General features: G+C 40.9%; 3 protein-coding genes and 3 pseudogenes across 4 annotated transcripts; 2 read left to right on the top strand and 4 right to left on the bottom strand.

Moving 5' to 3' along the window:
- Positions 1-1,151: 1,151 nt before the first annotated feature.
- On the bottom strand, positions 1,152-3,503 carry LOC104743644 (cation-chloride cotransporter 1-like). The gene is made up of 5 exons (XM_010464698.2): positions 3,421-3,503; positions 3,100-3,294; positions 2,394-2,794; positions 2,101-2,262; positions 1,152-1,942 (listed from the first exon to the last, which is right to left on the bottom strand). Exons 1-5 carry the CDS (start codon positions 3,474-3,476, stop codon positions 1,152-1,154), a joined length of 1,605 nt encoding a protein of 534 aa, XP_010463000.1. The 5' UTR covers positions 3,477-3,503.
- A 48-nt stretch (positions 3,504-3,551) lies between these two features.
- On the bottom strand, positions 3,552-5,559 carry LOC104743642 (cation-chloride cotransporter 1-like). Its single transcript, XM_010464697.3, has 6 exons — positions 5,509-5,559; positions 5,274-5,344; positions 4,689-4,803; positions 4,396-4,496; positions 4,175-4,236; positions 3,552-3,829 (listed from the first exon to the last, which is right to left on the bottom strand). Exons 1-6 carry the CDS (start codon positions 5,557-5,559, stop codon positions 3,552-3,554), a joined length of 678 nt encoding a protein of 225 aa, XP_010462999.2.
- A 389-nt stretch (positions 5,560-5,948) lies between these two features.
- On the bottom strand, positions 5,949-7,514 carry LOC104743641 (F-box protein At1g30790 pseudogene; annotated as a pseudogene). Its single transcript, XR_015580754.1, has one exon. The product of XR_015580754.1 is annotated as an F-box protein At1g30790 pseudogene (transcript).
- A 453-nt stretch (positions 7,515-7,967) lies between these two features.
- On the top strand, positions 7,968-9,223 carry LOC104743640 (F-box protein At1g30790 pseudogene; annotated as a pseudogene).
- A 2,628-nt stretch (positions 9,224-11,851) lies between these two features.
- On the top strand, positions 11,852-12,554 carry LOC147928216 (F-box protein At1g30790 pseudogene; annotated as a pseudogene).
- Positions 12,555-21,456: 8,902 nt separating this feature from the next.
- LOC147928215 (putative F-box protein At5g42430) lies at positions 21,457-22,032 on the bottom strand. The gene is made up of 2 exons (XM_087486061.1): positions 21,963-22,032; positions 21,457-21,905 (listed from the first exon to the last, which is right to left on the bottom strand). Exons 1-2 carry the CDS (start codon positions 22,030-22,032, stop codon positions 21,457-21,459), a joined length of 519 nt encoding a protein of 172 aa, XP_087342187.1.
- Between the last annotated feature and the right edge of the window lie 498 nt (positions 22,033-22,530).

The following is a 22,530-nucleotide window of genomic DNA, read 5'->3' as shown; positions in this document are numbered from 1 at the left end:
ATCCAACTTACTTTCGAAGCCTGGCAGGAAAACTTCAATACCTCACATTAATAAGACCGGACATTCAATTTTCAGTAAATTATGTCTGTCAGAAGATGCACAAACCATCAGTTGCAGATTTTCAACTTCTGAAGAGGATTCTCAGGTATATAAAAGGTACCATCACAATGGGTATTACCTTCTGGCGTAACACCAACTTTGATCTTAAGGCATACAATGATAGTGACTATGCAAACTGTAAAGAGGGACGACGTTCTGTGGGAGGATATTGTACCTATCTTGGACGTAATTTCATCTCATGGTCTTCAAGAAAGCAGCCAACGGTCTCCAAAAGTTCTACTGAGGCAGAGTATCGGTCTCTGTCTGAGACAGCTTCTTAAATCAAATGGGTCAGTTCAGTACTGCGAGAGCTCAACATCCCTTTACCTCAAACACCGGAGCTGTATTGTGATAATCTCTCTGCAGTGTACTTAACTGCAAATCCTGCATATCATGCTCGCACAAAGCATTTCGATGTCGACTATCATTATATCAGAGAACGGGTTGCCATGAAGACTTTGGTGGTCACTCACATCCCAGGCGAACAACAGATAGCCGACATATTTACCAAGTCTCTTCCTCTTGGTACATTTGCGTTTCTCAGAAGCAAACTTGGTGTAGGACTACCTCCCACACTAAGTTTGAGGGGGGCTGATAGCAGACTAAGGACGAAGACACCAAATGAAGCAGAGTATTTGCTTTCAACCAAAATCCAAGAAATACAAAACGATGTCGCATGTGCTCAAAGATCGACTGCTACAATCTCTCTGTCTAAAGGAAAAGAGACAGCTTCACTCCAAGACAAAACAAACGGAACAAAGGAGGAAGCTGCGTTTATTGCACATAGAGCCAAGATAAAAGAAGGAAAGAAAGTAGTCGCGTGTCAAGATCACAAGGCTGAAACAATCATAAAGCAGTCAACCTGCAAACCAACTATGATATTATCAAACCAATTTGCAGCCCTTGATTCTGTATGTGTAAGCTAATGTTGACATCTGTCAGGAGACACTAGGTTTAAGGTTACTGCATAAATAAGCCATTGATGGCAATTGTAAAGTTTGAGCTGAAATAATACAAAGTTCGGTTATCCACAAAGTTACTCTCTTTTACTTTCAATCTGAGATTCGTCTCTGTGCTGCATCAAAAGCTCCCAATGAATCTTCTTGGCTGTTTCCTTCGGATCTTATATCCCATGATTTCATCGTGACGACAATTACTTCTGCTTGCATTCTGAGATCGTAGAGGAATTTCTTCACATCTGCTTTGAGTGCTTCCGCGTCTGAATCCTCTTCAGCTATGCAGAAGAGTTGGATTTTGCAGCTTTCAAAGCTTTCTTTCGTGAGAAGAAGCTGTGAGAGAAGAAGCATGAGACCACCATCTCTGACAATCCAGTACAAGTCGATTGTTCCATACTGCCTTTGGTACTCGTTTGGCCATTCGTCTAACCCTTTGATGATGACAACAGCTTTGTTTGCTGTTATGCAGTCGTTGATTATCCCAACAAATGTGGATGGAATCTCTGTTAGATTTTCTCTGCGCCAGATCTCAGGGTACCGCATTACCACGATGTTGGGTTTGAGATTTCCTAGTCCCATTGTCTGGATGATACCACGGAACCCTTCGGTCATGTTTGGTGCTACAACGATTTCAGCTACACCTTCGCAACGCTTGTACTCAATGTAGGTGGCTAGTTGTTTGCAGGCTTCCTTTGCTTCTTCAGCACATTCATAGTAGTCACCATCTAATATCGAGACAAAGATCGACATTCCACGACCTTTTTTCTTCATACAGTTCGCAAAATCAGCCAACTTAGGGTGGCACGGAACATTTTCTGGGAGCTGTCCCCACGGTCTGCAGAAAACAAGGGGAATTGGATACCAGTTCTTGGGGTGCACTTGATTTGCTACAGTTAGGAGAAAATACAGTACATGTGATTAGCATAAATACATGGACTATCTCTTACTGAATCAAATAGATATGGCAGGTTCAGCATTATGGAACTTGGAGAATATATATTAAATAACCCGTTGGTTACAAGCAAAATAAATTTATGCAGCTCACCTCCGAGTGACCTGAGACTACGAAGGGCCAACTGGAAATATGCACTCTTGAAACCATCCCCCCAGTCCCCGGCCTTTCCTTTTAGGCCAACATATTTGTATATAAGACTTGCAAGTGCAATGGCAACCACAGTGAACGACCAGGAAATCAAGAACATGATCACTGTTACAGTAGAGAAAATTGAAAATCAACAAGTCTTTACAATAAGACATTTCGAGCTTCAGGTATGAATATACTATATAGGAAGACAGTACCACAGACATTTTATTCAGTGAGTATATGGAAATTGATACCTATGCACAGTGAGGCTCCAACAAAGGAAAGGCTCCAATGATGGTATTTCCACCGTGGACGCCAACTTGGAGCATCAAGAAGATCGAGCAGGAAACAAGACAGGTTTACTCCCGAATAGCATAAAAGATAAAACATAGTCACAGTTGGTGTGATAAGATCCAGATTTCCAATAACAACACATCCTATGCAGATAAATGCTGTGAAAAGCGTCGCTATGTGAGGTTCACTAGTATCTGCAACTTTAAAATAATTGAGGATGGGGAGAATATCATCATTTGCTATAGCTGCAAGTAACCGTGGGGCCCCTGTCAAACTCTGGAGAGCAGCCCCTAAGGTTGAAAGGATGATTCCAACGTGAACAATGGCAGGGAAAGGCCAAGCAATTGTAGCAGTAAGTAGCCTGCAATAGAGGGAAATTGAATTAGAAAAAGTTCATAATGTAAGCTTGGTGTTGAAGTACTTAAAAGAACACCGTCTCTGTGACCAGACAAGATAAATCTTTTCTGACATATAAATGTGTGTAATATATAAAGAACATGAGGTTATTTTAGTTTCTTTCAGGTTTAACCACACTCAAGACACGATGCAAGTAACAAGTGGGTTTTTGCATTTCCACCAGGACACTTCTCGCTATGAAAACACAACAGATCAGCTGTGTAACAAAAAAAAAAAAAAGATAATCCACACGATGAATAAAGTCGTTACCTATCAGTCAAAAGTTTATTACGGGTCGCAACAGCTCCAAAAAACAACACAGAGATCAAATATAGCGAGGTTGTGGTCAGAGTGGCAGCCAACGTTCCAACAGGTATTGATCTTTGTGTGTCTTTCAGGGAAGCTGATCGATTTGAACCAGCCATAATTCCTGTTACAGCAGGGAAAAATAGACCCACCAGCTCACTGAAAAGAACCAACAAGAAGGGGAAATAAATTTCAGAGTAACAACTGAACAGAAAATTAATTCTAACATAAACCATAACTAAAGTTTTTCGATCATAGGCAACACAATCTCTGGAAGTTACTCACTTGAAGCTCCAGTACGTGCCTCCAGTTGGATCAGGAATTCCCGCATCATTTGTCATTTAATAAGCAGAGCCCCAGTTCTCTTTTTAAACGCAAGCCCCAGTTCCAAATTATAAAAAGGAACAAAAGGAAGGTTAGCCTTTCAGGGAAAACAAAAGACCACACCTCTTTCTAACAATATCAAGAAACGACTTACTGTCAGGGTCAACTGTCTTTGCCAAAAATATCCCGATGAATATGCAGAAGATAGAGAGCAAAACAGGTACGAGGAAAGCAGGTGCAACCCGATTGCCGCCAAACACAATGAAGCAAAGAAGGATCGTCACAACAATTCCATAAATCTGCAAGTCATGTGAGTACGGGCTTTGTATTGATTCGGAGACTGCTGTTCCATTAACCTTTGTGATAGTTTCTGCAATTAGAAATGAAACACAGCTATATGACTAAATGTGACTTTTAGGCTATAGATCATGTCCTCAGGGAAACAAGCAAGATTTTTGTTAAATAAAACTCAAGATTTTCAATAACACAGTCTTTTGTTTCTTCCAAAATCCTGAATTTGCATAAACGCTTTCTCAGTTCCAACAAACTGATGAAACAAATCTCAGGTGTCAATACTAGCATTATAAAGTTGTGGTGTAGACAAGAATAATGGCAGATATAAAAAAATAACAAATTACTAAGATTTGCTATAAGTCCTCTAAGCCCTCTGCTAGTTCACATGTCTAGTTGTTAAAAGTTTCACAGTAATTAATACCTCTAAAAATCCCAGCAGCAGGGAATGCTTTTAGAAAAGTCTCCACGGCACCTAAAACATACCTACAATGATTAGGAAGAAAGCAAAAAAAAGTAGTTATTAGAACCACTTGGCGACCATGTGAAACTAAACAGAGCACCAACAACTTAATGGAATGAGTGTCAAGCTAAAGACTTTTTCAAAAGATAGATTCCTTGAAAGGATCTAGGATTTACACTTACAGAGCTCCAGCAACTGCATTGCCAAGGAAGAAGCACAAACCTATGCTAATCCCAACTTCTGGACCAAGAGCGCGACCAATGAGGTAATATGGTCCTCCGCCCTGGAAGTAACACAAAAATTTATTAATAAACTTGATATTACTGTCTATTGTTTAATCACAAAGGAAATATAAATTAACGAGGGGTGCCAACGCTGGACCCGAGACCCAACAGTAGGAGATATATTTTTAACTATGGTTTCATAGATTTTATTCAAAGAAAATTCAGGTGATATAATAGAAAAAAAGAATTACCTTCATTGCGCCATTTGTTGCAATAGCACTCAGAGATATCGTCGTCAAGAATGTACATAAGCCACAGAGCAATACCAATACCAGACCTTGTCCAATACCAGCCATACCAACAATCCTGAATATTGAACAGATTGAGGCAGGCTATAATGACTTTATAATATGCTGTGAAATATCAAGGAGTTGCAGTCTTTCCATGTGAAACGGATATAGTATATAATTCCTAATATGTTTTGCAAGCAGGGAACGAAAACTCCCATCATTGTACCCATCTTGAGAGCAGGAGGCTGCAACGAAATGCATAATATTATGGAAATTATAAATTAAGCAATAGACGAAACATTCAACAATAATTTTCCATGGTAGAGTTTGGAATATTCCTGCGCCCATGCTTGATTCTTTAAACTAGAAGTTAACCTTGGAGGATTCTCTTTACCAGCAGTAAGGAAGCAGCCAAAATATAAATTACCTAGTAGACTTATGCAACCCATCTACCAATGTGACCAGCTTCAATCACTAACCACAACTAGTGATTGAAGCAAACGTAGATGAAGAAAGAAAAAAGCAAAACTGTAATGTGAATCTTACCAAGCTAACGTCACTTTCAACATCAAATTGTCGGAGAATCTGACAGCAGAACTACCCTTTCTCTGGGGGAACTATGAAATGAAGAATCTAAACAACCTTGGCAGCCTTAGAATCATAGAAATCGAACCAAATTGGATCGCATTCTACTGATCAGTACACAAAATTGTAATCATGAGAAGACATCGACAAGAAAACAGAACCAAACAATGGAGAAACAGATATCTTTCGGAAAAACCTCACTCTCAAGATCAAGAGTTTGTAGCCGAGGACAACAAGCTGTCGTCATAACAGTAACAGGTAATGCATTGTACAGACTGTCCCGTAACATTGGAAAGGAAGTAATAAAGAGAGATCCTTAGAAGTTCAAGGATCAGCTTCAGCCAGAGAATATCAGAATAACATTGGAAAGAAGCTGTGAAGGGGAATAAGCATCCACAAGATTCTCGATTACCTGCAGCATACAATTCAATGAAATCTTTGCATACAACTAACACACAGTAAGTAGGCAGTTGTGGTCAATATTCTTTGAACTACAATCACTTTGGGGAACCAAAATCATAATTCCTTTACTTTCTAAAAATTGAGAAAAGAAGACAGAAACACTGAAAATATGAGTAACACTAAAACTACACATGTCAGCAGATGCAAATCATCAGTCCTAACATAACAAACTAGTTTTGCTTGGTGTCAAAAAGGCAACGCTTAGATATTAATAAAAAGAAAAGGGAAAAACTAGAGCTTGTCAAGCTCTTACATTAGGATCCTTCAAGAAATACATAAAACACATTATAAAGAGGCAATACTTTCAACATGTTCTGGCGAGATGTAGACGCAAACTTCATCTCCAAATCCATATCGACGCCTAAACTGTCCATCGTCTGCTATTCCTTTGAGGATAACTTTTCTGATGTCCTTTCTTTCAACATTGTAGTAGAAAATGTAGAAGGGTTGAACATCACGCGACAGACGTCTTGAAGCAAAAATGATTTCACCAGCTTTGTTGATTCCCGAGGAAATCATGTTCGTACCCAACCCCAAAGAGAAGGGAAGCGTAAACGTTTGCTTGGACCAATCATGTTTCTGCATATCCTCTAGTATCCAGAAATTAAAACTGCTAAAATGATGGTAGGGGTGTCTTGTAATGGCAGCTAACTTCCCTTTGTAGTCTATCAATATTGATTCACCCTCCCAATACACAACATCCACAGGCGCTTTGATAAAACTAATGCTCTCATGTCTAACGTCAAAACACACAATCACCGGATTCTTATCTCGGGTGGGGGTCCAAGCACCAAAAAACACGAAACCGTTGATGCTTATTGTTTTAGTTACAGTGTAATAAGGAGGGGAGGTAACCTTACTGCGTGTCCACGAAGAAGAGTCTCCTCCTAGAGTTAAAACCTCGTGCACTAGAAAATCATGGTTAAGGTGAGGATGAGACAACAAGATCAATGCTTTGAATTGATCACCAACAGGATCGTATCCCAAGGATGTGTGTGATCCGCTATAGGGTAAGATAGTGACTTTGCCTGTGCTAGGGTTACAGACAATGAATGGACCACTCTTAGCACACCCGATTAAGCCATGGACGGAAGAACAGTTGCAGCATCTATCCAAGTAACTATCAAAAGGTAGTATCAGATCGACATTGGTTATCAAACAAGAAGCTTCCTCTCTGTCGTAGGAAGCCGAAGAGATGAACATGAGATTGTCACCATTCTTGGGGAGTGCACCTTTACTGAAAGAGATTAAAAACCGCGACTGCGTCCTAGAGGAGGACATGGAGAAGAAGGAATCGACGAAACTCTGGCTTCTGATGATGGAAGACCAAATCTTTGACACGCATTGGAACTTCACTAGAGACTTTGCGGGCAGTCTAGCCAGTATCTCAATCTCTAGGTCAAGAGGAATCGAATCTAACTTACTCAAGCTTGTGCCTTTCTCAGTGTTACAATCTCGCTCCTTGGATTGAAAAGGAATCGAAGCTACCTTACTTAAGCTTGTGTCTTTCTCATCGTACTTGTTACTATCTCTCTCATCGCGTTCCAAACTCAGGCTTGTAGATTCGACTCGGCAAAGTTGTTTCTTTTGGTGGGTCTTCAGAAACTTGACAGTTACTGAAACAATCTTTAGAACAAAAGGGATCGGATTTGTCTTACTTGCGATGCTGCGCAACCGGTCCTTCTCATTGTTCCTGCGTTTCATGGCGGCTCCGGACGAAACTCTGAAATTCGACTATGCGCAACCACAAAGGAGTAATTCCTTTATATATATATATATTTTTTTTTTTTTACTTTTTTTTTTCCTCCTTGGGCCTTCTTCCTTCAAAAGGAGTTACCCATGCTTGCTTGTGTGACCGTAAACGAAGCCCAAATAAAATTCAAATCGCCAAGAGATGAGTCAGTTCGACACACAAATTATGTTTTGACTATCTAATAATAATATTCACATCGGGTGAAAATAATCCACGTAATCTTTAAAAATTTATCATGAACAGGAAAAAAAGAAAGAAAAAGGAATTAAACCCTCAAAATAAAGAAACGGCTGGGATATAAACCGTAGTTTTGTTGTTTCTCTCTTTTAAAGTTATATTAAACCCTAGTATCATACAACATGAACACAATAATGAAAGGTTTGCTCCCCCGATCTTGAGTATATCTCCTCTTCTTAGAACTTCCTTTGCCTAGTCGAATCTACAGTTTGTTTTTGGTAGGCGCCATGAAACGCGAGAAGAGACAACGTATTGAGGCAGATCCCATCCCTCTTGACCTAGAGGAGGCTATACTCACTAAATTGCCTGCCAAGTCTCTTATGAAGTTTCTATGCGTGTCAAAGACGTGGTATTCCATCATCCGAAACCAAAGGTTCGTCAATTCTTACTACGCTATGTCCTCCACTATCCGATCATCGCGGTTTACAATCGCTTTCTGCTGCGGTTCACAAGCCAAATTTGATGACTGGCGTTTGTTCGTCTTCTCATCTTCCTACGAAGATGAGAAATATTCTTCTTTGGCAACCACTCTCCATATGACAATACCTTCAGTGTATAGCGCCTCCGGCTGTCTTTCTGTCCATGGCTTAATCGGTTGTACTATTAGTGGTCCGTTCATTGTCTGTAACCCCAGCACCAACAAATACACTATCCTACCATGTGTCGGGCCACGCACATTCTTGGGATACGATCCTGTTGGAGATCAATTCAAAGCATTGACCATGGTGTCTTATCCTCCTCCTCCTCAGCCTCAGGATTTTCTAGTGTACGAGGTTTTAACACTTGGAGGAGGAGAATCTTCATGGACACGCAATACGTTCACCAGCCCGCCTCATTTCACTGTTACCAACTCAAAATGTATCAATGGTTTCGTGTATTATGCTGCTTGGACCCCAACCCGAACTACAAATCCGGTGATTGTTTGTTTTGATGTTAGATTTGAGAGACTGAGGTTTATCAAAGCGCCTATGGCTGTTGTTTGTTGGGAGGGTGAGTCTATTCTCATAGAATACAAAGGCAAGCTAGCTTCCATTGCAAGACACCCTCATGCTGATTTCCGTAGTTTTGATTTATGGATACTAGAAGATGCGACGACACATGATTGGTCCCAGCAAACATTTGAGCTTCCTTTCTCTTTGGGGATGGGTAGGAATATCACTTCCCCGGGCACTAACAAAGCTGGTGAAATCATTTTTGCACCAAAACGCCTCTCAAATGATGCTCTACCATACTACATTTTTTACTACAATGTTGATAGAAAAGACATGAGAAGAGTTAGGCTACTAGGAATTGCTGACGATGAAGAGTTTAGGCGCCGTTACACGACCGCAGGGCAATGTTACGTCTCCATCTCACCCGAACACGTCGAAACTATTGCCTCTCTATGATCTGTTTTATGTATCCTTTTCTCTTTAAGCTGGATCTTGATTTTAAGAGCTTACAGTTAATAATTATACACTCCCACGACAAACTCTATGGTTTTTTTTTCTTCTTATAATCAATAATTTGGGCGTTGGCTCTTCAAAACCAAGGCTAGTTTGTTGTCTAATTAGTAAGACTCATGATTTGCATTTGCTGACATGTGAATTTTTGGCGTTGCTCTTATTTTGAAGTGTCTTATTTCTGGTGAATTTAGTATTGAAACACAACTCTCTTACTTGCTGGCAAGCAATGACCTAGTAGTATTGATCCCGTGTTTGGAAAGAAGACCCCCAAAACAAAAATAAAGAAAAAGACTCCTTTGGGATTCTCTGGTTTCTCCTCTGTTTCACTCGGAGGTTCACCATATCTCCTCTAATTTCTCAGTTTTTGCTCAAAAATCAGTTTTTGAAAGTTTTTACATTTAATTTGACTTTAATATTAGTTACCAAAAATTTCAAAATTAATTATAGGTAAGATTTAAAAAAATAAGAAAATCTTTCTACCTCATTCAAACATAAATATATGATTCCTTTTCACATTTATTTGAATTTATATTTATATTATCTTGAATTATTCTATAATACATTTAATTAATAAAAATTGTGATTTTTTACTGCATATGATGGTACAAATTTTTAAAAACGAACATATATTACTCAATTTACTGATACAATATCTCACATCAGACTCATACTATAAAAGATAAAGAGACCAAAACGATTCATAATACAAATGAGTAGAAAGCTTGATTTATCAGGCATTCAAACTTAAAAAACTTTTATTTGATTTATTATCAATATTTCAAACTTTTTAAAAGTTAATTATTATAAATATTTACATTTTATAAAAACTATAAATATTTCTATTTTTAGAAAGTTAAACTTTATAATATTTAAAAATATTAATAATATGTAAACGTTTATGAAGTTTCAAATATTATAAATATTTAAACTTTACAAGAATTTTAAATATTATAAATATTTCAACTTTTAAAAAATTTAGAAGACCTTGAAAATATTAATAATATATTTAAACTTTTACGAAATTTCAAATATGAGAAATACTCAACCGTTTTAAGAATTCTAAGTATTATAAATATTTAAACTTTATAAGAAGCGTCAATCTTATAAAATGTAAATGGTTACAATCTTAATAAATAATATTAATCTAATATATATATATATATTATAAAAAATAAATATTAAAAATTAAGATGATATAGTGCGAGTTAAAATATCTCGGGACAGAGTTATATAGCGGGATGGATTTGGTGTTACACGGGTAAAACATCATTTCATTATTTTGTTAACACTATCGGTATCAAAGAACAGACATATCTAAGTAAATTGATTAAATAAATATTATTAAATTAACAATTATTATATAATTATAACATATTTAACCAATAAATACAACTTATAATTTAAATTTTTTAGTTATAAATAATTTGCCCTGCGGTGTACCGCGGGTCCTAATCTAGTTCTCTAATAAAACATAAGCACATCACTCTCTTGCTCTCTTATGCTCTGCCTTGTTTCTTGGTATGAACACAATTACAAAAAACCTAAACTACTAGTAAGAGAGAAGAGAGGTCTTTAATCTTCTACAAGGATACTTACTTTGTTACAAACACAACACACACATACAAATAGTGATTCTCTCCACGCTACACTACAGTCACTTCTCTACTCTAATCATGACAAGCAAGGTTATGCTACTTACTCTTACACTAGAACAACTCAATTAGTTTAGATTGGTTAGGAGAACTCTTATCGCTAGAGAGACTCTGCTTCGTCTCTCAATCTATATTTGTTGAATAAAATGTAAAATTTATTCGAAAAAAATTATGATTACATCAAGTGCAGCGTAATGTTGAGAGTTTTTTTAAGTGTAAACCATAGTTGTAGAGTATACAATTTAAAATGAAGAAAGAGTAGTCCGGGCTATCCTCTTAACGGGAGGCTAACCATCGCTCCATACAGCCAGTGAATTTCCCTGTGGGTGGTAGTGAAAGCAGCCTATTGCGGACCTGTCTGTCAAGGCGTTTAATGAGCAGAGTGGATTGTACCGGTGCCTCCCCGTGTCGGCGGTTGTTTCGCTCTTTCAAAAGGAAGTGAAGCGAAGCATGGAAAACATAACGCAATAGAAACAGAGTAGGAGTCCCCAACGAGGTATCCACGAGGAGAGACATGTTGGTTTCCCAACATGTAGAGAAGTGTTGTGCGAGTAGCTTAGAGGTGAGACCTGTCCATACGTCTGTCGAGTACGAACAGGTGAAAATAGATGATTGCGGGTTTCATGTGATGCACGACATAAAGAACAAGAGGTATATATCCGGGTGTTCCAATGCTGCATGCGATCTCCTGTGGTAAGGCGGTTTTGTGTGGCAACCCAAACCATAAAAGAGTATTTTGATGTGGCCTGAGGGAACCATACCCCAACGGTGCACGGCTTCCTTTGACCAGTTATCCGGGTATGTTCCCAGGTTTCTTGGGTGCTTAAAACGTCCCCTTTCCCTTTCCACAGGACTACATCCTCTGCTTCTACTCGTCTTCTGTTTCGAATGCCTGCTAGTGCTGTTTCCATTTGATTTAAGTAATCCACGCGATGGTGTCTCGGTCGATGGGTGAGTGCTTCCGCAACAGTAGCATGGAGAGTAATTCCCATGTCAATGCTTCCTCTCTGTCCTGCAATGTTATTCAAGCATCCCAGCGGTGACCATGGCTTAATTGGGTTTACTAAGGGTGGTAGTACGTTCACTGTCTGTAACGCCAACACCAACAAATTCACTATCCTACCATGCAGTGGGGCACGCACATCCTGGGGATATGATCCTGTTGGAGATCAGTTCAAAGCATTGACCATGGTGGGTTTTAACACTTGGAGGAGGAGAAACTTGTTTATGGACACACACGAAGCTTACCAGCCCGCCTTATTTCGCTGTTACCAAATCAGTATGTATCAATGGTTCTGTGTATTCTGGTGCTTGGTCCCCACGTAATAGAGTGGATCCGGTGATTATGTGTTTTGATGTCAGATTTGAGAAGATAAGTTTTATCAATGCGCCTATGGCTGTTGTTTGCTGGGAGGGTGAATCTGTTCTCATAGAATACAAAGGGAAGCTAGCTTCCATTGCAAGGTACCCTTATGCTGATTTCCATAGTTTTGATTTATGGATACTAGAGGATGTGAAGACACATGATTGGTCCAAGCAAACATTTGAGCTTCCTTTCTCTTTGGGGATGAGTAGGAATATCACTTCCCCGGGGACCAACAAAGCTGGTGAAATCATTTTTGCCCCAAAACGCCTCTCAAATGATGTTCAACCATACTACATTTTTTTAAGAGTGATTTTAAAGGCTTTCTAGGCCCAAAGACTAATCTCCTGGAGCCGGGAGAAACCATGTTAAATTTCAAACCCCCGTGGCCAATGCTACTCGAACCCAGGTGGCGAGATTTTTCTCCCTTTACCACTAGACCAAGGCGACTTGGTTAAAATACATGAGAAGAGTTAGGCTACTAGGAATTGCTGACGATGAAGAGTTTAGGCGCCGTTACGGGATCGCAGGGCGATGTTACGTCTCCATCTCACCCCAACACGTCGAAAGTATTGCTTCTCTATGATCTGGTTTATCAATTTTTCTTGAAGGATCTTTTATATATGTTAGCACTTTGTTGACAAACTCTGTTTTCTTAGATTTTTATTTTTTTTAATTATTATTGAAGTGCTTTGGCTTTTCAACACCAAGCAAAGTGCTTTGGTGGCTTATATTTTGAAGTGTTTTTTGTTTTTTGTTTTTTTTTTTGGGTGATTGTATTATTGAACACAAACTCTCTTTACTTGCTGTGTATTGTGTAATATCATGCACAAGATTTTGGCAAGTAATTAAATTGATCATGTGTTCCCATTTTGTTATTCCAATTTTGTTACGATCCAACTTGGTATGATGGGAGGCACAAGACGTGGCCCGCATATGGGAGGAATGGGAAACGCTTCTAGAGGAGGCCGGCCGATGTATTATCCACCGGCAACATCATCAGAACGTCCTGGCCCAACCAACCGGAAAACACCTGAGAGAAGAGAGGAATGGGGACGGATCAACAAAATCAGGATGCATCACATGACATGGAGCAGTTCGAGGTCGGAAACAGTTTAAGAAACGAAGAGAGTGATATTGAAGAAGAAGACGAAGCTCCAATATGATCAAGACATGGAGAAGGAAAGAAGCGTCGGTGAGAGAGAGTTACACAAAGCTATAATTCACCTCTCTCCCCCTCCTCTTACACAAAGCAACATCATCATTTTCTCAATTAGAGCTGTCAAAATGGCTTGTCCACGTCCATTTTGACCCGTCCAACATTGTCTAATTTGATTTTGGACAAATAGCTGACCGTGTCCATTAACGACCATGCCCACTAATGACCATATTTTTATGGGCTGTCCATGGGTGTCCATTGGACAACATATAACATATTTTGTAAAATGAGAAAAAAAAACACAAATATTCAAAAACATATTTGTGTTTTAATTTTTTTCCCAAATCGATTTTGACCTAAGTTTTTAAGTATTATGGGCCGCCCAATGTCCACATTGTCCGTCCAGTTTTGTTCGTGGGCAAAAGCTGACCAAAACTATTTAGACCCGTTCCAAATATGGGTTTTTACATGACCGGTCCATAATGAATTAGACATGGGCGGACCATGGACAGTCCACCCATTTTGACAGCTCTAACCTCAATGAGATTGAGGAGTATCTGCTTGGGGTATAGCAGCAATAATTACATTATTGGGATCATTGATGGTGGAAATTACTACATTGCTGTCTAATTGACGACATAGACATAAATACTGTCTAACTTGTCAATTGTCACTTACATTTATTCAACTTTAGAGCAAGTCAATGATAATAATTATGACTTTTTATTTAAGACAAAACGTTAAACACAATTTGTGTTACATGACGCTAATAGAGATAGCCGTTTAAGAAAAATTCTCAAAAGTAGAAGCAAAGGATAAATTTTAGCTTTCCATTATCCATACAGCAAGAATAAGTATGGATCAAAGCTAAGAAGCAGAGTAATTAAGAATAAGCTGTTACAGAAAGAGTCATGCGATCTCTCTCAATTAAGTAAGAGTCTATGAACCTGCATTCTCTCAAGATAGTGGCATTTCCGTTTTTATTTGCTCTATTTTCTATTATTTTCATTTATCTTTAATCTTTTGGTCTCAATTTGTTTCCCTTATTTGTTTCTCTCAACATAAGCTTCAGTGTTGGCTCAGTTAAAAACCCGACTGAAACTGAACTCGATAATGCAATATTTGCTTGGCCTCTTATCTGTTCTCATAGCAGAGAACAAATAATGTATCAGAGACCAAAAAAGCTCACAGAACTCTCTTGTTAAGAAATTCTTCACTTTATTTACTTGAATGATAGACAGTTATAAAGGCCGTTACTTCTTAGAAATCCTCAAGTGTTAATGAAAATAATAACAGGCAGAATCTTAATAAAACACACAATTACATAAGAACTTCTTTGATTTTTTAATGTTTACAGAGAGACAATACAAATACAACTTGCATCAAATAGAGAGCCTTTTTTAAGCTGACCTAGGGAACCATCAGGTTTTTAAACATATAGAACTGAAGCGAGATGGAATTACGATCGATTCCCTACAAAAGTTTTGTAAGCTATTCATTACATTACCAAAGCTAGATTTGATTCGTACAAGCCTCATAACGTCTATACGTATTTAAAGCACGTGAATTCATAGCACAAATTGGCCCTTCAACATCATCTCTCATTGTCTCTTTCTCTTCCTCTCCTCTTATACTCTTTAGCACACCGATGAACTCTCTCATCTCTTCACGGCTTCTTCTCACATGATGATAATTTCTAGATGACGCAGATGTGCTCCAGTGTGTAAGCTTCTGGTCTGGTGGGTTTAAAGATGTTGTGCTCCTAGTATTAAACTGAAGATCCTCCACATGGTCAACAAAGACGCAAATTGCAGGAGACTGATGCCAAATATGGTATTCTCCAAGACATTGGATTTCAACACTTAGAAGATGGTTCCTTTCGAGATTAAGGTAGAAAACATAAAAAGGTTTATATGCTTCATCATTCGCCAAAACAATGTCACCCGAAGCAGTCACCCCAACAACAGAAACCTTAACAAGTTTATCGTCAGGCCTCAAGATGTAGAAGTAACTCGACCATTCTTGTTTCTCTAGATCCTCTTGAACCCACATACATAATGCTGAATTTAGAATTCACACAATGAATTTGTTTGAGTGGGGAAAAAATTCACTTAAGATCTCTCTCTAAAAATTGGATTAAAGCTAGAAAATAAAGAGGGGTTTTGATCTCTTGAAGAAGAAGTTAGGGTTTTCTCTCAAGAACAATGAAGAACTAGGGTTTTAGTATTAATTGTTGGATGTTTACAATGAAGGAACTTCCCCCTATTTATACTTTCTCTAGATTACAAACAATATTAACTTTCCTTATAATTCGAACTAAAATAAGGAAAGTTGCTTCTTCTCTTCAAATCGGCCACCAGGCGAATTGGAAAGTCGGCTTATCTTCGGGTTGGGCCGCCTTCTTCCGAACAGGCCTTAAATAAACGTTAAGTGTATATTAACTGGATTCCCAGTTAATCAATTGAATTGTCTTCCCGGTTTAGATCGGTATGTTGGGGGTGCTAAATCCCGCACCAACAATTAGTCCCCCCCCCCCAATTCTGAATATTCAAGATTAAATTTGAATGATAGAACTATAGGAAAGAAAATATCCGATCTAAACCATAAAGAATTTCAATTATATAACCCGGACTTTCGAACCGCTTTACCACAAATTGTCTTGGTAACACGTGTCACATGCGCTAGGTCGGAAGCTGAAAGGTCACGTAGGTTATGATGACTTTCGTAGGGCTGCCGCCCATCCGATTCTATTAATATGCAGCCTCCCTCTTCATTTCTCATTTTTCGCCGACAGCACAAGGTATTTTGCTATGTTCTCTCTCCTCTTTGCTTATTTATTTTTGTTGCAATTTCCGGCTTTCTTCCGCACTCTCCGATCATCTATCATGACAAGCACTTCGGATCTCGACTCCTCTCTTGAAAACGAAAGTGGTCGTCTAATTCGACGCAATTCTAGAAGTGAAGCACGTAACCTAAAGCGTGTTCCACAGATCAGAGGACCCCTCAGATCGGGCTCTGAAGCCCAACTTCCCCTAGTCCGATGTTCGGCTGGGGCTTCTTCTTCACGAGCCCAATCCACAAGTCGCGACGAGAATGAGAATGATGAAACTCCCAATGTCGATCTGCGCTTAGAAGAAGATCGATTCGTTCCCTTTGAATCTTGATTGACGATCTCCCGCCATCATTGGATCATAAAGGGCGAATCGGAGGGGAAAAGACTCTGAGTTCAATCAAATCCGTCAACGACATGTTGAACTCATGCGGCCTTGGGAACAGCGGCGTTACCATCCTAATCCCACGAGATGATCATCGCCCCTGGAATCCTCCAAAAGGATACATCTGTCTTCCCGATTCCAGCCCTATTATCGCTGTATGCCCAAAGACGCAGGATACCGATCTGCCAGCTCGCCCCAGGCAGTATCTGTAACTTCGTCGCTGCTCTTACTATAGCGACCGAAGTAGGAGTTGAGATCGGAGTTCAGTGCTTCGAGCAGCTGTCAAATTTCAAAATATCAAAGAGCAACTAGAACTGGGAAGTGAACATGAAGCCGAAACACAACTTTCTTTCTGGCCAAAAAGTTAGCAACTTCAAAAAGTGGGCCGCCCGCTATTTTTATATCCGTGTCGACCAATACTCATTCGAGGATCCTCTGGGCTTCCATCGGAGAGTGTGGAATGGGAATCCTGGTAGATTTTTAATTTCCCGTATGCTTTGGCGGATCGTAGCTTTGCTAACTTGGTTTAACTTCCCGTTTCATTTTTTCAGATCGCCCCTTCACTGCAACACGTCTAGCTCGCGGTTATCATTCCGTTAGAGACGCATTACTATCTGGCATCATTTGACGGTAGGAATTTATCACCTGTATTCGTGTCGAAAAAGAAATGGGCAAAGCAAGAACCAAATTTCCTAGTTTTGCGAGCTCATTGGGGCAGACTTGGAGACCCGTTGGGGCATGTGTTATCACGGCCAGTTGCCTCCAGGTCGTGCATCCGGACTCTTAGGCTGCTGCCCAATTCAATACTGACCCTGTTCAGGGCGATGAGGAGATCGTCGACATAGTCGGTAACGAGGACGTCATTGAAATCGATAATTCTGCTCCTACCCTGGAAGGCGTCGACCCTCCATCTATCGAACAAGACGTCCTCCCACTCGAGACTGGAGAGAGGAGGAAAAAGAAGAAAAAGCAAAACAAGGGGAAACAAGTCGAAAATGACTCTGTTTCTGAGCTGCCATCTACAGTTAACCGCAAACGCTCGGCGGAAGACACGGGATTGGAGTCGGCTGATCGATTCCGTGTAAAAAGACGGGATGATAAAACTGATCGGTTCGCTTTTGACTATTTTGGCAAAGGTCCTTTGGACGCGAATCGGGCAGCCTCTGGTGAACTTTTCCGGAACCTGAAAACTTCCAGTCACATCCTCCCGGAAACAGAGAAGCTAGAGTTCGAACAAGCATACCTCAACATCGCAGAATCCCACCTAATGGTTCGTATCACTATTTTCCTTAAGCTTTTTAGATTTTGCATGGGCGAACTAACGCACCTTTCCTGGATTTACAGACTGCTGCCAGGATCAACGCGCTAACTCAATTGTATAATAGGCGAATGAAATCACTGTCGACTTCGGGGTTCGAATTTGAAAAGATGAAGGAAAGCTTAGAAGAGATCCGGACAGCTAGTAAGGCTAAAGACGACAGGATCAAAGAGCTGGAGGCCGTCATCATCGGGACAGATGAGATCATCGCTCAATCCGAATTGAAGATTGGTGAACTGAAATCCCAGACACGCGCTCTTGAAGAGAAGAAATCCAAGCTGCGACGAGAATGCGACGAGCTGAAGGCTAAGCTTGACTCTGAAGTTCGCAGACTCCGCTAGATAAAGTTAGAGCCTATCTGGTTGAACAGGACACGATAGTTTGTCCCATGGAAGATATGCTGAATCAGGCTGTTCGAGTTCAGGAGACGGTGCAATATCTGATCGAAAAAGGGTCTGTTATTCCCGAAGAGCGAATCATGGAGATCAATGAGAAGAAGGCAAAAGCTCAGGAGGCCGTCGACGCGATGGGTATCCTTGAATTGGGGGAGAACGATCTCGTCATGTCTCCGGATCAGCTTGGCTTCGGAATTCTTCATCCTGGGACTTTGGCTCCGGATTCCGTGAGTCATCAACATGGATCAAACGCCGCCATTTTCCAAGATGATCTGTCCGACAACTTAGAAGTCTAAGCGTTCGCTTCGTATTTCTCTAGGTGACAGACTTGTTTAAGTCCAGGTTTTGAAAACCCTTGTAAGAATATTGCCGACTCGCTCGGCTCATTGTACAATACTTTTTTTTAAGTTTAAAGATTTCGGATTTTACTTATTTTTCGAGAATCCTTCCTTTTCGTAGAAAAGGAATATGTTTAATATTGAGGAAATTATCTCGTAAAATTGGAAAGGTGCCTCCTCTTAAACTTGTATAAGTACGCTCGCGTCCTTCCGTTTACTTGGAGTTATCCAATCCGAAGTAAACCTAGAACTGAAATAATGCCTAGTTCCGTTAGCAGCATCGAGTCCCCGCTTTCTCGAATGCGGAGGCCACTGAGAGAGGAATGGCTTATTATCCGAACATCTGCGTTCCTTGGATGTTAATGTTCCGTGTCAATTCGGAAGAAAGACGTGATTTAGAAGAATTTTTCCATACCATGGAAGATCGGCACACTGAATATCACGATCGGCTTGCTGCCTCGGAACAAGTGCAACGTGAGTTATTGCTCAAACTCGAGATGCTATGCCACCATGTTTGATCGCATACTGCAACAAATGCAATCAGAGGGCGAGTAAAAAGTCTACCCAAACAGGTCCTCCCTTGATTGGCGACTTTATTCCAACCGATATCAGGCCGTTTTACATCAACAGGCGTGCTAGTGAAAACGACATCGCTGAGGCCAACACCTTTCATCGCCAGGTAACTGTCCTCTTTTCCTTTTACCAATGAAAAACCAATCCGCTATTGCTTCGTCTTCTTGGGGCATTTCGTCTTGGCAATTTGTGAGCACTTGATTTGCTGGCTGTTGAATGTCGTTAGCCGAGCCGTTTTTTACGTATCCTTGCCCGCCACCTCCTGCACCGCGGCCGCCGTTAGATCGACCACCTCACCATCCTCCACGGCGACCTCTACCTCCGCGGATACTTTTTGGCTGAAAGACGGCTTCGGGTCGGATGGTTTCTTGTTTTGGCCATCTACCTCAGAGACTGCATGGACGACGCCCTTCTTTCGATCCTGAGGGTCGTGATGCTTTTGGGGCTCGTGGTGTTCGTCCCGAATATTAGCCTTTAGGAAATATGATGGTGTCGAGGTCATTTTTGTGGCCAATCGGGCGTCCTCATCTTCCACGAGTGCAAATCGGGAGGCTCGATGTAGCGCGTCATCGAGGTCTTTAGGTTCTCGAATGTTGAGGTCCTTCCGTAAAGGTGATATGGGAAGTAGACCCTTCCTGAAGGCAGCAATCGCGGCGTCTTCCGGGACGGAGACGTTTGCTAGTTTTTCTTTAAACCTGCCCAGAAAATTGCCAATGGGCTCACCGGGTTCTTGGTCCATCTCCCAGAGATCCGAACTCGTCACACCTTGCTCAATGAAAATTCGATAATGCTTGAGAAAAGCCATCGACAGCTGGGTGAAGTTGTCAATTAAGTTCGACTCAAGCCTTGTGAACCAAGTTAAGGCGGGACCAGAGAGGCTATCGACGAATAGCTGGCAGTAGCCAATATCCCTCTATTCGTCGGTATATTGGACTAGATCCTTGTCTCCGAGGTAGGTTGGGAGCTTCAGCTTGACACTTGGTATGGAGGCTTGTAGGACCCGCTGAGTGAAAGGGGTTCGCCGAGTGACTTCGACAATCCTGTCAATCTCTGGGGCAGTGTTGATAGCTCGGTGGAGGAGCGAATTCATGCCGCAAATCTGCGACTGGATTTCTTCGATCTGGGGGCAAGACTCCGTGTTCGTCGAGCGGGCGATCGGGGTAGCCGGAGTTTCGCGGGTCCGCAAGCTCGGGTTCGAAGGCCGAATGCTCGATGTCGCATGGGGAAGAGTCCTCTGTTCTGGTTGGTCGATTGTCGGTATGTCCGAGAAATCGAGATGGCGTGTCAGACCGGAAGGCCCTGCTCCGAGTATAGGCTACTGTCCTGCAGAGAGTGGTAATGGGGTTGTCTGAGTTACGACAGTATCAACTCTGCGGTTGGTGTCGGAGATCATCTAATAGATCTCCTTTGTCATGGTGCCGAACAAGACCTTGAAATCTTCCATAAAGATGACCTGCGGGTTTTGTGCCACCGTTGTAGCGTGGTCCGGAAGATCCCCAGTTCAGGCCCCTGGTTGCTGCTCCATGGCGGGCGTTGTTTCCTCGTTCAGGGGTTGACCGAAGTGGTACTTTTACGACGAACGTACACGGCTGTCGCTTGCGCAGTTAGAGCGTCACTTCGTACTTTGGTGCCACCCTGAGGGGGTGCTAGGCCCGTGACGTCGGACACGCTTGAGGGGGTATGGTTTGGGCCGATGATCTCGTTGATGGTGACTGGAGACATTGTCGTAAGCTTTGAGAGAAAACTTTCCGTCGAGCTGCTTTGAAAGATTAACTTGTAAAAACGATCTTGCGTCCCCACAGACGGCGCCAATTGTTGAATTTAGAATTCACACAATGAATTTGTTTGAGTGGAGAACAAATTCACTTAAGATCTCTCTCTAAAAACTGGATTAAAGCTAGGAAATAAAGAGGGGTTTTGCTCTCTTGAAGAAGAAGTTAGTGTTTTCTCTCAAGAACAATGAAGAACTAGGATTTTAGTATTAATTGCTGGATGTTTACAATGAAAGAAATTCCCCCTATTTATACTTTCTCTAGATTACAAACAATATTAACTTTCCTTATAATTCGAACTAAAATAAGGAAAGTTGCTTCTTCTCTTCAAATCGGCCACCAGGCGAATTGGGAAGTCGGCTTATCTTCGGGCTGGGCCGCCTTCTTCCGAACAGGCCTCAAAGATACGTTAAGTGGATATTAACCGGATTCTTGGTTAATCAATTGAATTGTCTTTCTGGTTTAGATCGGTATGTTGGGGGTGCTAAATCCCGCACCAACACATAGTTTGAGGAAAAATCCCTGGTTGGTATATCTCCATCTAATCAAACCTAATTTACCCTTATAATTTATCAATCTAGTACACAAATCGTCATATTTGCCGCCGCCTCTTAGAGTTAGAAACTTAAACTTCTCAGACCTAACATCGAAGCAACCTAAAAGATGCAATCGATTCTCATGGTCGTAAGCTACGTAATACAAAATTCCATTGATGCAGACCCCTCCATTTCCATCAACCGTCTTGAAGGGACATTCGATCTCCCTCCATCTCTCTTTTTCAGTTCCTAATGTTAGAATATAGTGGGCCATTTTATGGTCAACCCTATTGTACTTCATGGACAATACCTCTAATTGCCCCCCAACTGGATCAAACCCTATAAGGCCACCCCAGTCTTTCACATCCTCAGGTCCTAATCTCAATTGAGGCAAGATCGAAAACTGTCATGTGATAAGGTTACATATGACACCTGCTCCATCCTCATCCATACGTGAGACCTTCATACTTGGGAAATAGAGCAAACCAGAGGCATTAAACATGGTCTAAGAAGGAGCACTTGGTATGAAAATCGGCTGCTACTACAAGAGACGAAGACTTCCCATAATGATTCTGAGGCTGAGGCGCTGAGAAGAAGCTACACTCATGGTGTTGTCGGACCCTAATTAAGAGACGTGAACGAGCCGATAATCTGGTAAAGAATAACTTGGTGAAATATGGCTTGTGAAGCATGGATCCCCATTGCTTCGACACGCAGCGAAACCTCTCGATTGAGGTTATAGGCAATCTGGAGAGTATCTCAAGAGTGGACAAATGTAGTCGCGCTAAGAAGCTAACCTAAAGCCCAAGAAACATGGGCTTTAACCATCTAATCTACGTTGGAGTGGACACTGTTGTTTCTTTCACCTCAAGCAATATATTTCATTGTTACCAAATCAGTATGCATCAATGGTTTCGTGTATTATGGTGCTTGGTCCCCAACCCGATCGACAAATCCGGTGAGGCGGTGATTGTGTGTTTTGAAGTCAAATTTGAGAAGA

The sequence above is a fragment of the Camelina sativa genome, chromosome 14 (assembly GCF_030686135.1).
Source record: "Camelina sativa cultivar CO46 ecotype springtype chromosome 14, ASM3068613v1".
Taxonomy (NCBI): Eukaryota; Viridiplantae; Streptophyta; class Magnoliopsida; order Brassicales; family Brassicaceae; genus Camelina; species Camelina sativa.
This window is presented reverse-complemented; position numbering and strand designations above follow the sequence as displayed.